At 39.0% G+C, this 12,639-nt stretch overlaps 1 protein-coding gene across 1 annotated transcript in view; it reads left to right on the top strand.

Annotated features, from left to right (window-relative positions):
• Positions 1 to 12,639, top strand: part of SLC9A9 (solute carrier family 9 member A9) — a 727,593-nt gene that overhangs the window by 456,324 nt on the left and 258,630 nt on the right. The window contains exons 10-11 of the mRNA XM_072618220.1: positions 5,423 to 5,536; positions 8,485 to 8,596. Coding sequence (XP_072474321.1) covers positions 5,423 to 5,536; positions 8,485 to 8,596 — 226 coding nt within the window. The remainder of the gene's footprint in view (positions 1 to 5,422; positions 5,537 to 8,484; positions 8,597 to 12,639) is intronic.

The following is a 12,639-nucleotide window of genomic DNA, read 5'->3' as shown; positions in this document are numbered from 1 at the left end:
TTCTAAAAAACAAAAAAAATAGCTTAAGCATTAAAACCAGGTACATTGTTTTCTGTAAAAATATTGGATTATTGCCTGAAGTAAAAACTGAAAAATATATGGAAAATAAAAGTTACCACCATGATAAGTCTCTAGAGAGAAAACTGTTGAAGGCTTTTTGCCCATACCAGTACAATTAGGAATTGTTGTCCCTGGTACAAGGAGGAAAAAGGAGTTGAGATAGATGTGGAGGGGAAGCTGAGACAGGGGGAAGGAAAGAAAGTGTGCCAGGGTTTCTACTTTACTCCTAGACTAACCAATACAAGGAAAAATGGGAAGAGGGAACAGAGTGGCTTGGAGGCCAAGTTTGTAGTTTCTGGGAATGTCATTGCCCAGAGAAGCAAATATGTGCCCCAAGAAGTCTTTTCTATATTTCCCCAACATGAGTGAAAGTCTCAGGTACCCAACTCTAGATATGGCAGTGGTATCTTCTATAAGTAGCTTTTTTTCTTTAAAAGACTAAAAAGTCTAATTTTTTATGAACAAATTGGTTTTAACTTTCTCATCTATGGCTATTGATAAACATCAGCTATTTCAATAAAAAGAATGAATATATCAAGTCAAGTTTCCAACTGGCCAAACTGAAATAAGACCTCTGCTGGAATCTGAATTTCCATGGCTTTGCACAGAACTTGGCACATCAAAAGAGCTTAATAAATTCTTGTTGATTTGTTTCAACACCTAGAACATCTCTGATGTATTTATTTCAGTATGGGTCCTCTCTCTCTAAGGATGCAGTTTGTATGCCTTGGTAGCTAGTTTCAATAAGTTGTAAGTTTATCTAAGTCATTGACTAATAACCAACTCTCTGATAAACCTCTTCCCATGTAATTAGTTGAGTTGTTTCTTGGATAACACAACCACAGTACCTCACTGAGTGGACCCATTCTTAAAGCCATTTGGGCTAAGAAGGACTCACTGGAGCCTATGTTTCACTGACACACACCATTTGAAAACTTAGTCTTTTCTGTATACCCCTCAATGAGGCATTGGATTAGGACAAGTAACTGAGTAGCCATATAATAAACAATTGAAAGGAATGGAATTCATGGCCCCTGAAAATGGCAACAGCAGATTACTTTTGCAGCAGCTCAATAGGGGGAGGAAACCCTGGTGTTCCTCATAATTATATATCTGTTCTCTTATAAGTGGAAAATAGATGAAGATCCAAAAACCATAAAAGGAAAATAAAACCAGAAAGTGATCTTAAAAAAGATAGTGTCTTTGCAATCCGTGAACAATTCCAACTAATAAATAAAAAACCTAGAAAGGCTGGCATGTACTGGAAAGAGTATTGTACATTTAGGTAAAGGATAGGTTCAGGTCCCCATTCTGCTACTTAATATCTGGATAAAGTCGGACAAGTTGTCTAGATTCTTTGAGTTTTAATTTCCTCATATGTGAAATGTGAAATGCAATTACCATTTCACTGGGATTATAGTGAGGGTCAAATAAAATTACGCATATAAAGAACTGTATAAATGTAAACCATTATTGAGACAGCTAGATGATTCAGTGGATAGAGTGCTGGGCTGGACTCCTCTTCCTGAGTTCAAATCCATCCTCAGACACTTACTATCTGGGTGACCCTGGGCAAGTCACTTAACCTTCTTTGCCTTGGTTTCTTCATCTGTAAAATGAGTTGGAGAAGGAAATGACAAACCACTCCATATCTTTATCAAGAAATCCCAGATGGGGTCATGACTGCAAAATGACAGAACAAGAACAAAGCTATTATTATTTGAGACAAGCAGCTAAAAGCTTAGCCTTGATATCTATACATTAAATATTAAAAGCTTGTAAGCTCAATTTTAAAAGACAAAAATAACTTGAACTAACTGAAGATGAAAAGCTTTCATATTGACCTAGAAAAAAATAATCTAGGTGGCACAGAGGATACAGCATGAGGAATGGAGTAAGGAATACCTGAATTCAAATCTGGCCCAGATACTTACTAGCTGTATGATCCTGGGCAAGTCATTTAACCCCATTTATTTCCATTTCTTCATCAATAAAATGAACTGGGAAAGGAAATGGTAAAGCATGCCAGTATCTCTACCAAGAAAACCCCAAATGGGGTCACAAAATATCAGACATGACTGAAAAACGACTAAACGAAAGTAAGCTCCATTTTAAAAGACCAAAATAACTTGTGACTTGCTAAAGATGAAAAGCTTTCCCATTGACCAAGAAAAAGCCATCTATACTCCTTACCTCCACCATCTCCCCTTCAATTCACTTCTGAATGCCTTGCAGTCTGTTCAACTACTCAACTGAAACTGCCCTGTTCAAGTTATAACTGTCTCCTAATTCTTAACTCCCATGGCTTTTTCTGAGTCCTCATCCTTTTTGGCTTCTCAGCAGCATTCAATGTTATTGACCACTCCCTTCTCCTGGTTACACTCTCCTTCCTAAGGTTTGTGTGACACTGGTCTCACTTGGTCTCCTCTTGCCTATTTGACCAGCCTTTTTCAGTCTCCTTCTGTTGAGTCATCATCCACGTCCCTGCAAAGGTGTTCTGTGCCCTCTTCTTTTCACTCCCCACATCTCAATATTTGCTGCTCTACTCCCATGAGCCCATTTGTGGTCTCTATGAAGAAAACTCCAAGAAACTAAAATGTTGAATTTGAGATCCCTATGGGATATACAGGAAATTATAATAGGCTGATAAGTTGAGAGTGATCCATGGAAGAGACCTCTGCAAAGAATGGACAATTTATCTCCTCCCCACACTTTTACCATGTAGTTTCAAAACAGAGCTACTCATCCAGTAGGAGATATTCCATCAGGGAAAAGAGACACATATTCCAGACAGAAAAAGATATAGAGATTTCCACTCAAAGAAAGAAATAGCCTTAAGGAGTGTGACTCCTGGCAGCAGAGAAAAGAGTCCAGCTGTGAAGACTATCAGACTTTGGCAACCCAATTAAGTCACTCACCAGGCAGAAACACTGTATCCAAGGGGAGTTTCATGAGAAGTCTATGAATAGAAAAAAGGACTTCCAGGCCCCACAATGCCATAAGGTTTATTTAATTTTGCATGTAGGGGCAGGTAGGTGACACAATAGATAGAGCAGTGGCCCTGAAGTCAGGAGGACCTGAGTTCAATTCTGACCTCCGACCAGACATTTAATGCTAACTAGCTGTGTGACCCTGGGCAAATCACTTAACCCCAATTGCCTTACCAAAACAGAAAAACTAAATTAAGAAAAAATTTGCATGTATCCCACCCATCTACTTTCCTCCCATTCTATTCTAAGTTTGAGTCTGCTCTTCCCATGAATATGATAATATGATGTGTGTGTGTATGTGTGTGTGTGTGTGTGTGTGTGTGTGTGTGTGTGTGTGTGTGTGTGTGTGTAAGAATGGAGTTCAGGGTTTTTGTATTGTAGTGGGGGTATATTTTGCAATTATTGTTCTCATTTTAGTAAATGCATCTTTTAAGAGCAATTAATCTGTTGACTGATTGTTAGTGAGAAGCACATTGGCGGGGGTTCATGAGCTAGAGCATTACACATTCAAATCCAGAGAGTTACCCCAACATATCAAGTAGCAACCATCTTCTGGAAACCAAATCCTTGAGTGTGAGCATAAGTTGGAGAAGTAACAATAGGGATACTAAATATTTACATGTCATATCTTCCCAATGGAATGTAAACTTCTCACAGACCAGGAAAATCTGTCTGTCTGTCTGTCTGTCTGTCTGTCTCTCTCTCTCTCTCTCTCTGTGTATATGTATGTATGTGTATGTATTTCTGTTTTATCTTTTTGTTCCCAAAGTCTTGCACATAACAGATATTTAGTAAATGCTTGTTGTGTTGGATAAGATTAGACTGGATTATCCTGAAACTCTTACCATTGGTTCTAAGGCATTTTCCTTGTATTACTTCGGTGACAGTATTTGCTTAGGTGACATGACCCAGGACATGAACTGTGAGCTCGGGGTAAAGAGAAAGAGAAAAAGTATTAATATAGTGCTTCTTATGTGCCAGGCACTGTAGAAATGCTTTACAAACATTATCTCAGGATAATCAATGATTCTGCCACTGTCAGAAAGACCATTTTGCAAAAATTATGTCTTTTTGAATCAAAGATTTCCTGGAATATTGGTTTTAAATACTGTTTTGGACATGGTCTGGGTTCTGTTTGGTGCTTTGGTCACTGGTCAGTGTGCAGGTATTAGGTATTATAGATGCAAATACATAAATTGTAAATACATTGGGCTAAAAAATAAGCAATGCTTGGTAGTCAAGAGGGATGTCCACAGAGTTGCTTACCTGACATGACAATTTATATATGAAGATGAGTTTTCACAAACTTGTAGTACAAACTCCAGAACATGAAGGGCCTCTCTCATATTGTACTTTGTTGTGGCCTCTGAACAACCTTCTATAATCCCTTTATTTGGCAGAAGGGAGATAATTTCCATTTTCTCCTTAAATGTTTCAGTGAATGTTCTCAGGACAGACAGCTTTTGGGAGCATTCCTCAATACGGCTCCTTATTAGCCCATTTAGCAAAGTAAATTCTGATATGTCTATTGTGTTCTTGCCACATAAAGTGGTTAACAGATTCCTGGAATGAGTCATTTACATTTTACCATCTAGAAATTATGAGCATTTAATGAATGTACCGACATCAGTCATTTTAATGAGCCTCTTTCTCTTTAGCTTGAAATATATCGATCATTATCATGTTTTTAGTGAAAACTACACTTGTCCATCTTTCAAGTTAAGTGATGCCCAAGGAAAAAAATGTAGCCTGAGCTCTTGAATTAGAATCTGTAAGAATTTAGTGTCTTGAAGAGCAGACTGTTTAACTACTATGTATGCTAGCTAACTCCAGTCCTGGCTTAGCTATTTCCTTAGATAACTCTGAAATTATGAAATGAAGAATGGGCCTTGAGTCAGGAGATACTTAAGTTCAAACGCTGCCTGCAACACTTATTGATTTTGCAACCCTGGCCAAGTCATTGGGCCTCTCTAAGCCTCAGTGCCTTCATCTATAGAATGGGGATAACATGGCTAAGGGGGATATCTGTTTTGCATGTCTTCCTGTTTATAATGGGTTTTGTATTTCTTGCCTTGTCAATAGATAGAGAAGAGAGTAGGGAGGAGAGAATTTGGAACTGAAAATAAAATAAAATTAGTAGAATGAGAATACCATTATATGCTATGCCTACCTAACAGGATGGTTGTGAGGATCCTATGAGTTCTACATAAAAATTTCCCTTGACTACAATTATTTTGACTTGCTAATAGGGATGACTCTTCACAGAGGGTGGTAGTATTCACCATTGTCATGTAGCATCCTTGAAGACCACCTCAAAATGAAGTCACCACAGAGCGGAGTCAAGTTTAATGTCCTGGTTTATTGTGTTTCAGCTGTTTGAGTTCATGAACTTCTTGGCGGAGAATGTCATCTTCTGCTACATGGGATTGGCGCTGTTCACGTTCCAGAATCACATATTTAATGCTCTTTTTATACTCGGAGCATTCGTATCCTTTACTAAAAATGTTTTCAAGTACAACCCACTAGATATTAAGAGGAAGGGGCCAGAGGCTTGTCAATCTCATTCTTGGGTGGAAATAAATATTCAAGTTGTTAACTAGTGTTCAGGGCATGAGTTCAAATCTAGGGAGGAAATGTCATTTCTATTAAGTATCTGAAACTACAAGAGGCCTATAGGAACTTAGGACCCTGGTTGCAGTTTAATGGTTCAGAGTAAGAGGGTTGGAGAGTTGAATTGGTCTTAAAGCAGAGATCAAGGAACTTGAAGCAACTACAGAATAGAAAGTTAAAGACTGTACCTGACTTTCCTTCACATTCCCCGAGCACAAGGCATAGAAATTTAGGCTTAATGTGCAAGTGCAATCAGGTTGGTTTGAGGAAAAACTTCTTGGCTAGGGTTAAGCTTTGCAACTGCTCACAAGAGTTTATACAGGGTGTCCCTCATATTCAGTTCATTTCTTCAACAACCATTTATTAAGTGCTTTCTATGTGTCAGGCACTATGTTAAGTGCTAGAGATACAAAAAGAGGCAAAAGACAACCGTGACCTCGAGGGGTTTAGGTCTAATGGAGGAGATAGCATGCAAACATATATATATATAAAGCAAGCTATATATGAAATAAATAGGAAATATATATATTATATATATAAATATCTGTTATATAATATACATATAAAATAAATAGGAAAGACAGAAAGCCCTGTAATTAAGAGGAGTTAGGAAAGACTTTGTGTAGAAGATGGGATTTTAGTTGGGGTTTAAAGAAAGCTGGGGGGGTCAGTAGTGAAAGGGGATAAGAGAGAACATTCCAGGCATGGAGGATAGACAAAGAAAATGCCCAGAGACAGATGAAACATCTTGTTCATGGAACAACCAAGAGGTCAGTCATTGGATCTAAGAGTAAGGTATGATGGGGCTGCATTGGGAAGGGCTTTTCAATGCCAAACAGAGCACATTGTATCTGCTCCTGGAGACAACAGGAAGCCCCTGGAGTGTTTAGAGTAGGAAGATAACATGATTGGACCTGCATTTTAGAAAAATCATTTTAATGGTTCAATGGAGAATATACTGGAGTGTGGAGAAACTTGAGGTGGTCAGACCCACCAGCAGGCTATTGCAATAATTAAGGCATGAGGTAATGAAGGACTGTCCCAGAGTGGTGACAATATTAGAGGAGAGAAGGGGACATGTTGGAGAGATGATAAAAAAGGTGAAATCAACAGCCTTGGAAATAGCTGGATTATAGGAGTATTATTAAGCTCTCACTATATTCAAGATATAAATGCTATGGATGGAGTGAAAGATAAAGAGTTCTGTTTTAGGCATGTTGTGTTTGAGATGTCATCCAGTTCATACTGTCCAATAATACGTTGGTGAGGTGGGACTCAAGTGAGAGACTAGGGCTTGATAACATGTGACTGAGAGTTATCAGCACAGTGGCAACAGTTGAATCTATGGGAGCTGATGAGCTGCCCAATAAAATAATGTAGAAAGGAAAGAGAAGAGGGTCCAGAACAAGGTTTTTAAGGGGCTTTCTCTGTCATAAGGCATTTGCTATGAAAAAGGAGTATATTAGAGAAAGGAATTCATTGCAAGAGCAACGAATAAGAAACGTAACATTAAAACATTTATTTTACATGTGTGAACACACACACACACACACACACACACACACACACACACATAGATAGAAGACCCTTTAGTGATAGGGAATATGGTAGAAAAGAGGCAAGTACACAGTAGTAGCAAAGTACAGGAGACTCTGAATAATCCAATTTGTCCAGACAGTATAACTCTGCTAGACTACCTATATGACCCTGGGCAGCACCCATATGGATGCATAAGAAAAGTGAGATCCCTATATTACTAGTAAAGTCAGATAGGTGGCGCCCTAGTGCCCTGGGATTCAGAAGACCTGAGTTCAAATCCAGCCTCAGAACTTTACTAGCCATGTGAGCCTGGGCAAGTCACTTAACCACTCTCTGTCTCAATTTCTTCAACTATAAAATATGGATAATAACAGCACCCATGTCTCAGGATTGTTTTGAATATCAAATGAGATTAAATTTGTAAAGTGCTTAGCATAGTGCCTGGCATACAGTAGGAATTATATAAATGCTTATTTTCTCCCTAGTTTTTGTTTTACTTTGTCACATGAGATCTCTCCTGAGAGTAATCTGTAAATGCTGGTAATGTCTAAACAAAACACATCGATAAAATTTTAAGTGTAAAAATTAAAAACAAAACTATAAGAAAGCTCAATCTGGCAGCAATAAGAAAGAAAGATGGAGTGGGGTAGAGAGTCAAAGGGAACAGCTATTGTAGTAGTCTAGGCAGGTGGTAACAAGGCAAATTCATAAGAAAATAAATGTGTTTGCATGTCAGCTTTTAACTGCTGGGCCTAGAATCCAAGAGTGTCTTTTAAAACAGCTTTAGTATTACAAGCACAGCCTGACCCGAACAAGAAAAAATTAAATGTAGCAAAGAAAAAAGAAAAGGGAAAAAAGATTGCTAGACACAGACAATATAAACCGACAGCAAATGAAATGGTAATCATGACTCGAAGTACATGGAGTCTCCCTAAAGTACTGCTTGGGGAGGTAATGCTGTTTCCAGTCGAGCGGCTCATGCTTCATATCTTCCAGCAAGGCAGAAGATGTCAGTCGTCTGAGATACAAATGGGATGAGGAAATGGAGAGTGATTGAAACAGAATAGGGACAAGGCTATGTCCAAAAGCCATCCAGCAGCCTGTGGTATTTATGGAGTGGGATCAGGAACATATCAAAAGAGGAATTTCTGAAGCTGGCTTCATAATTACTGCCCTATTTATCCCCCATTTGTGTGTGTGTGATGATATATTGGCAAAAACTGGTGTCATAATTTTCCCCTCTTTGCTGTGCTTTCCTCAACATTCTCTTGCATTTGCCTGACAGTTAGCAATTTTTATAGCAAGAGCCTGCAACATCTATCCCCTCTCCTTCATCTTGAATTTGGGCCGGAAACAGAAGATCCCCTGGAACTTTCAGCACATGATGATGTTTTCAGGTATGTGTGTCAATCCTATTAACATCCATGCTCCTGTTCCTTTCCAGCCTCTCCCAGGAGGCTAAGGGATGGGAGCAGCAACATCTGCTTTCTCTTCCTCACCTACAGTACGCTAGAACCCTGCCAGTGTTCATTAAGTCATACACAGCACCAGGAGGGATCCTCCCTCAGTAAAGATAAGGAAAGAGATCCTTCTGAGGAATGTCTTATATTAACTGCATCTAGCTGCCACGCAGTCCAGAAGAGAGAGTGGGGTTGAAGGAGCCTCACTTCTAAGGTCTGTTGTGGGATCATTGTCTTGTCCAGAAATTTAAATTATAAGCATGCAATCTCAATGATGCATGGTCATCAGAATGCAGCTGGTGCCTGCCAAAAAGTAAATTACTTGCCTATAGCCCATTCTCCATGGACTCCCCCTCTTCATCAACAGGTCCTACCACCCCTCACAGTTGACAGGCAAACTCTTGATTATTTAAACAAACTGCTCAAAATCTATTTGAAGTCCCTTTTTTAAAGTAACAGGAAATGAATCCAGTGATAAGTGAATGACACAAGATCGACATTACAAGAGAATTCGCTTTTCTGTCTTACTCAATTTTCCTGCATCCAGGGTTCTTAACCTAGGATCCATGAATATTTTTCCCCCAATATTTTAAAAACTGCTTTTCAATATAATTGGTTTGTTTTGTAATGTTATGTACTTTATATGCATTGAAGTACATTATTCCCAGACAGGGCCCATAAGCTTCAACAGACTGTCAAAAGGATCTATAACACAAGCAAAGGTAAAAATTCCTATTCTGTACCAACCTTTCCATTTGCCCAGGAGACTGTTATATACAGTACCTTTACTTCTGTGTTCGTCCCTATGCACGTTGGTAACAAGTTTCTGAAATACAGGGTTTGGAGCTGGAAGAAACCTTAGAGGCAGGGCAGTAGAAAGAGAGTTAACTCTACACAGAGGAGCAGAATTCAAATCCTGACTGCCATTTCCTGTGGGCTGTGGAGATGTCATCTGTCCTCATAGATGCCATCTGTGTTTTCTCATTTGTAGTCATGAATAATTGGGTAGGATGACCTCTAAGGTCCCTTCAGTCTCTAAATCTATGATATCATAGTCCAGGCATCTCAATTTATATGTGGGTAAACTGAGGTACAGGAAGGTTTCCTTTGTTAATAAATTGCAGAGCTGAAATTGAAAACATAGATCCTCTTGATTCCAAATCCAGTTCTCTTTCCACTCTCAATCAATAAATAAATGACCATTTATTAAGTGGTTACTATATACAAGGCACTGCCCTGGGGATACTAAAAAAGTATAGACCCTACTCTCCATAAATCCATCAGGGCAAACAAAACCAAACTACCCAGCCGCTGAATATCCAGCAAAGAAATAAGAGTTAGTGGCTAAGGAAGACAATTTTCCATACACTGTCCAACCAAGTGCCTCCCAACATGCCAAGAGAAGGTCACTCTTGACATAAAAGTTCTCTCTGGTCCTCAGGACCCGCCATATGTAGACTTGGCCCCCCACTCACTGGGAGAGGTAGTTTGAAGCTCATCCATTTAGCCTAAGATAGCTAAATCATCATCTCAATTTGAAAAGAGCATTTCTGGGAATGCTAATGTAATAATAGCAATAAGAACTTCCATTTATTTAGCCCTTTAGAGTTTACAGTTTAATAACCACCTGTCTATGGTTGGACGGCTGGGTGGATTGGCAGTGATTCTGCACACAGCTGTGCATTTTCCAGAACACCTGGCACCTCATGGCAGGAGGGAATTGGTAAGGGGAAGAAGGAGACAAAAGCAGAAGAGCTTTAGTTAAGAATCAGTTCAACATTCAAGCAAAAACTGCAGTGATGAGAAAACTTCTGCTCTGGAACCTTAAAGATCTTGATGCAGATGACTGCATGAAAAGAGGTACTTGGAGAGTGAACCAGCTCTGAAATCTGGAAGACCTGGGTGTAAATCACCTCTCTGACCTTTATTGGTCACATTGGCCACGTGTACTTATTTTCCCACGGCTCCTCCAACATTTCTTATCTTCTTTTTTCTTCATCTTTGCCACTGGGAAGAGTATGAGGTGAAACCTTAGAGTAGTTTTTTAATTAGCAATTCTCTAATTACTATTGATTGACAGCATCTTTTCCTATGGCCATGGATAGCTTAGATTTCTTCGTTTGAAAACTGCCAGCAGACTTTCTAAGACTGTAATTTACAAATAAGTTACCAAGATGCATGAGCAGAAGGAATTTCTGCATAGGGAGTTCCTCACGCCAAGGAAATCATACTTCTGGACTAAAATGAAAGCGTGTAATGATTGCTCTATTGTATTTTGGGAAACATTTATAGAATCAGGAGAACAGTGTATTCTCTTTCTATGTAAAACTTCAGGACGTCTACTAAAAACAGCAATGACATTTTTTAAACCAAATTTTAATTCTCTGTGTGTTTGAGGCACAGCTTAAGACTTTTTAAATTAATGTTAGAATATGAATTTTTGGTTAACTGGGTGGTTAATTGTAATCTTGACAAGTTCATTTTATATATGATTTTCCAAATTTAGTTCTGAACTTCCAAGTTTTGGCTTCAAGCCACAGACTGGAAACAGGGTAAGAAATCCATGATGTCACAACAATAGACCATCTTCATTACAGAGTCATGGTGAAGTACATTGGTTAGGAAGGACTGAGCTCATCAGATTAAGAGGCCAAAGTACTAGATCTATTTCTTATGAACAGAGTTCTGCTGTATCTGTTACTATAGAGTGTATTTCGATAAGAGCTAGCATTTAGATGGTGCTTTAAAGTTTGCAAACAGACACGCACATACATACATACATATATGTACTGAGGCTGAGGGAGGTTGAGTGACTTGCCCAGCGTCACCCAGAAAATTGTTGTTTGTCCTTCATTCTAGAAGAGGACCATGACATCAGGGAGGTCACCATGACATGCAAGTGAATTGGATTTTAAGTGAGGGAGAACTGGGCAAAGTCATTAGCCTCACTTTCTCCTCCAGAGTTATCTGGGTCCAGTGGCCAGATATTGATCAGGATGACTGGAAATGGCCCTGGATGCAATGGGAGACCTTGGCCTTTTTAAGCTAAGGTTTTTAACAGGTCTCAGTTTGACTGAGGTAACACCTATTCAGTGATTAAGGCTAGGTAGGAAATGAAGCAGAAAATAAGTGTCTGAGGAAGAATTTCAGCCTTCTTGACTCCAAACTCTACCCACTGTGCCATCCAGATGTCTTTATTTTACAAAGTGAGTCATATAGATTCTTTCATATAATACTCACCTGTATGAACCCTATATGATAGGTAATATACACATTTGAGACAATAAAGATCTAAAAACAAGGGATCATAATAACTTACAGAAATTCTTTGTTGACCTAACATAGACCTAGCCAGACATAATTTTAAAAGATAACTATATCTGATCTACTGAATGGTACCTGACATTGGTACCTAGGTGTGCAAAGTTTCATTAAATGTATTAAAATGAGACCTTGCATTCACACTCGCCCATATATTCAGGTCATCTGAAAAAATGTAGATTTTTGTTCTCTAGGAGTCAGTGGGTAGTTAAGAGTTGATCAAGGAAGTTTACACTTCAGGAAGGAATTCTAAAGCCTTCTTTAAAATTCAAGGTCAGGGGGACAGCTCTGGTATATCATGTGTCACCCTGCACAAAGGGCTTCAAAAGAATGCTGCACTTTCCCCCAACCTTTCCTCCCGTTCCCAAGAACAGCCCTGGCTAATGCTGTGAGTAAGCAGTCTGTCCTCAGTATTCAGTACCCTTGAAATGAAAAAAGCAATGCCTGGTAGTTTATACTGGAGGAGAGAAGATGGACTCCATACAAATTAGCCTCCCTATTGAGGTGGCTCAGATTATGAAAGCCCAAATTCTTGTCTTAATTCAAAGTCATGTGCTACAATTTTTGCTTAATTTAAACAGCATCACTGAAAGGAAGGCAGGGAAATGGCAGGACCAAGGCAGTACTGGCAATCTTCCTGAAAAGCCTCCCCATTTGGA

The sequence above is a fragment of the Notamacropus eugenii genome, chromosome 6 (genome assembly GCF_028372415.1).
Source record: "Notamacropus eugenii isolate mMacEug1 chromosome 6, mMacEug1.pri_v2, whole genome shotgun sequence".
NCBI lineage: Eukaryota > Metazoa > Chordata > Mammalia > Diprotodontia > Macropodidae > Notamacropus > Notamacropus eugenii.
Note: the sequence above shows the minus strand (reverse complement) of the source record. Positions and strands in the feature narration are given on the sequence as shown.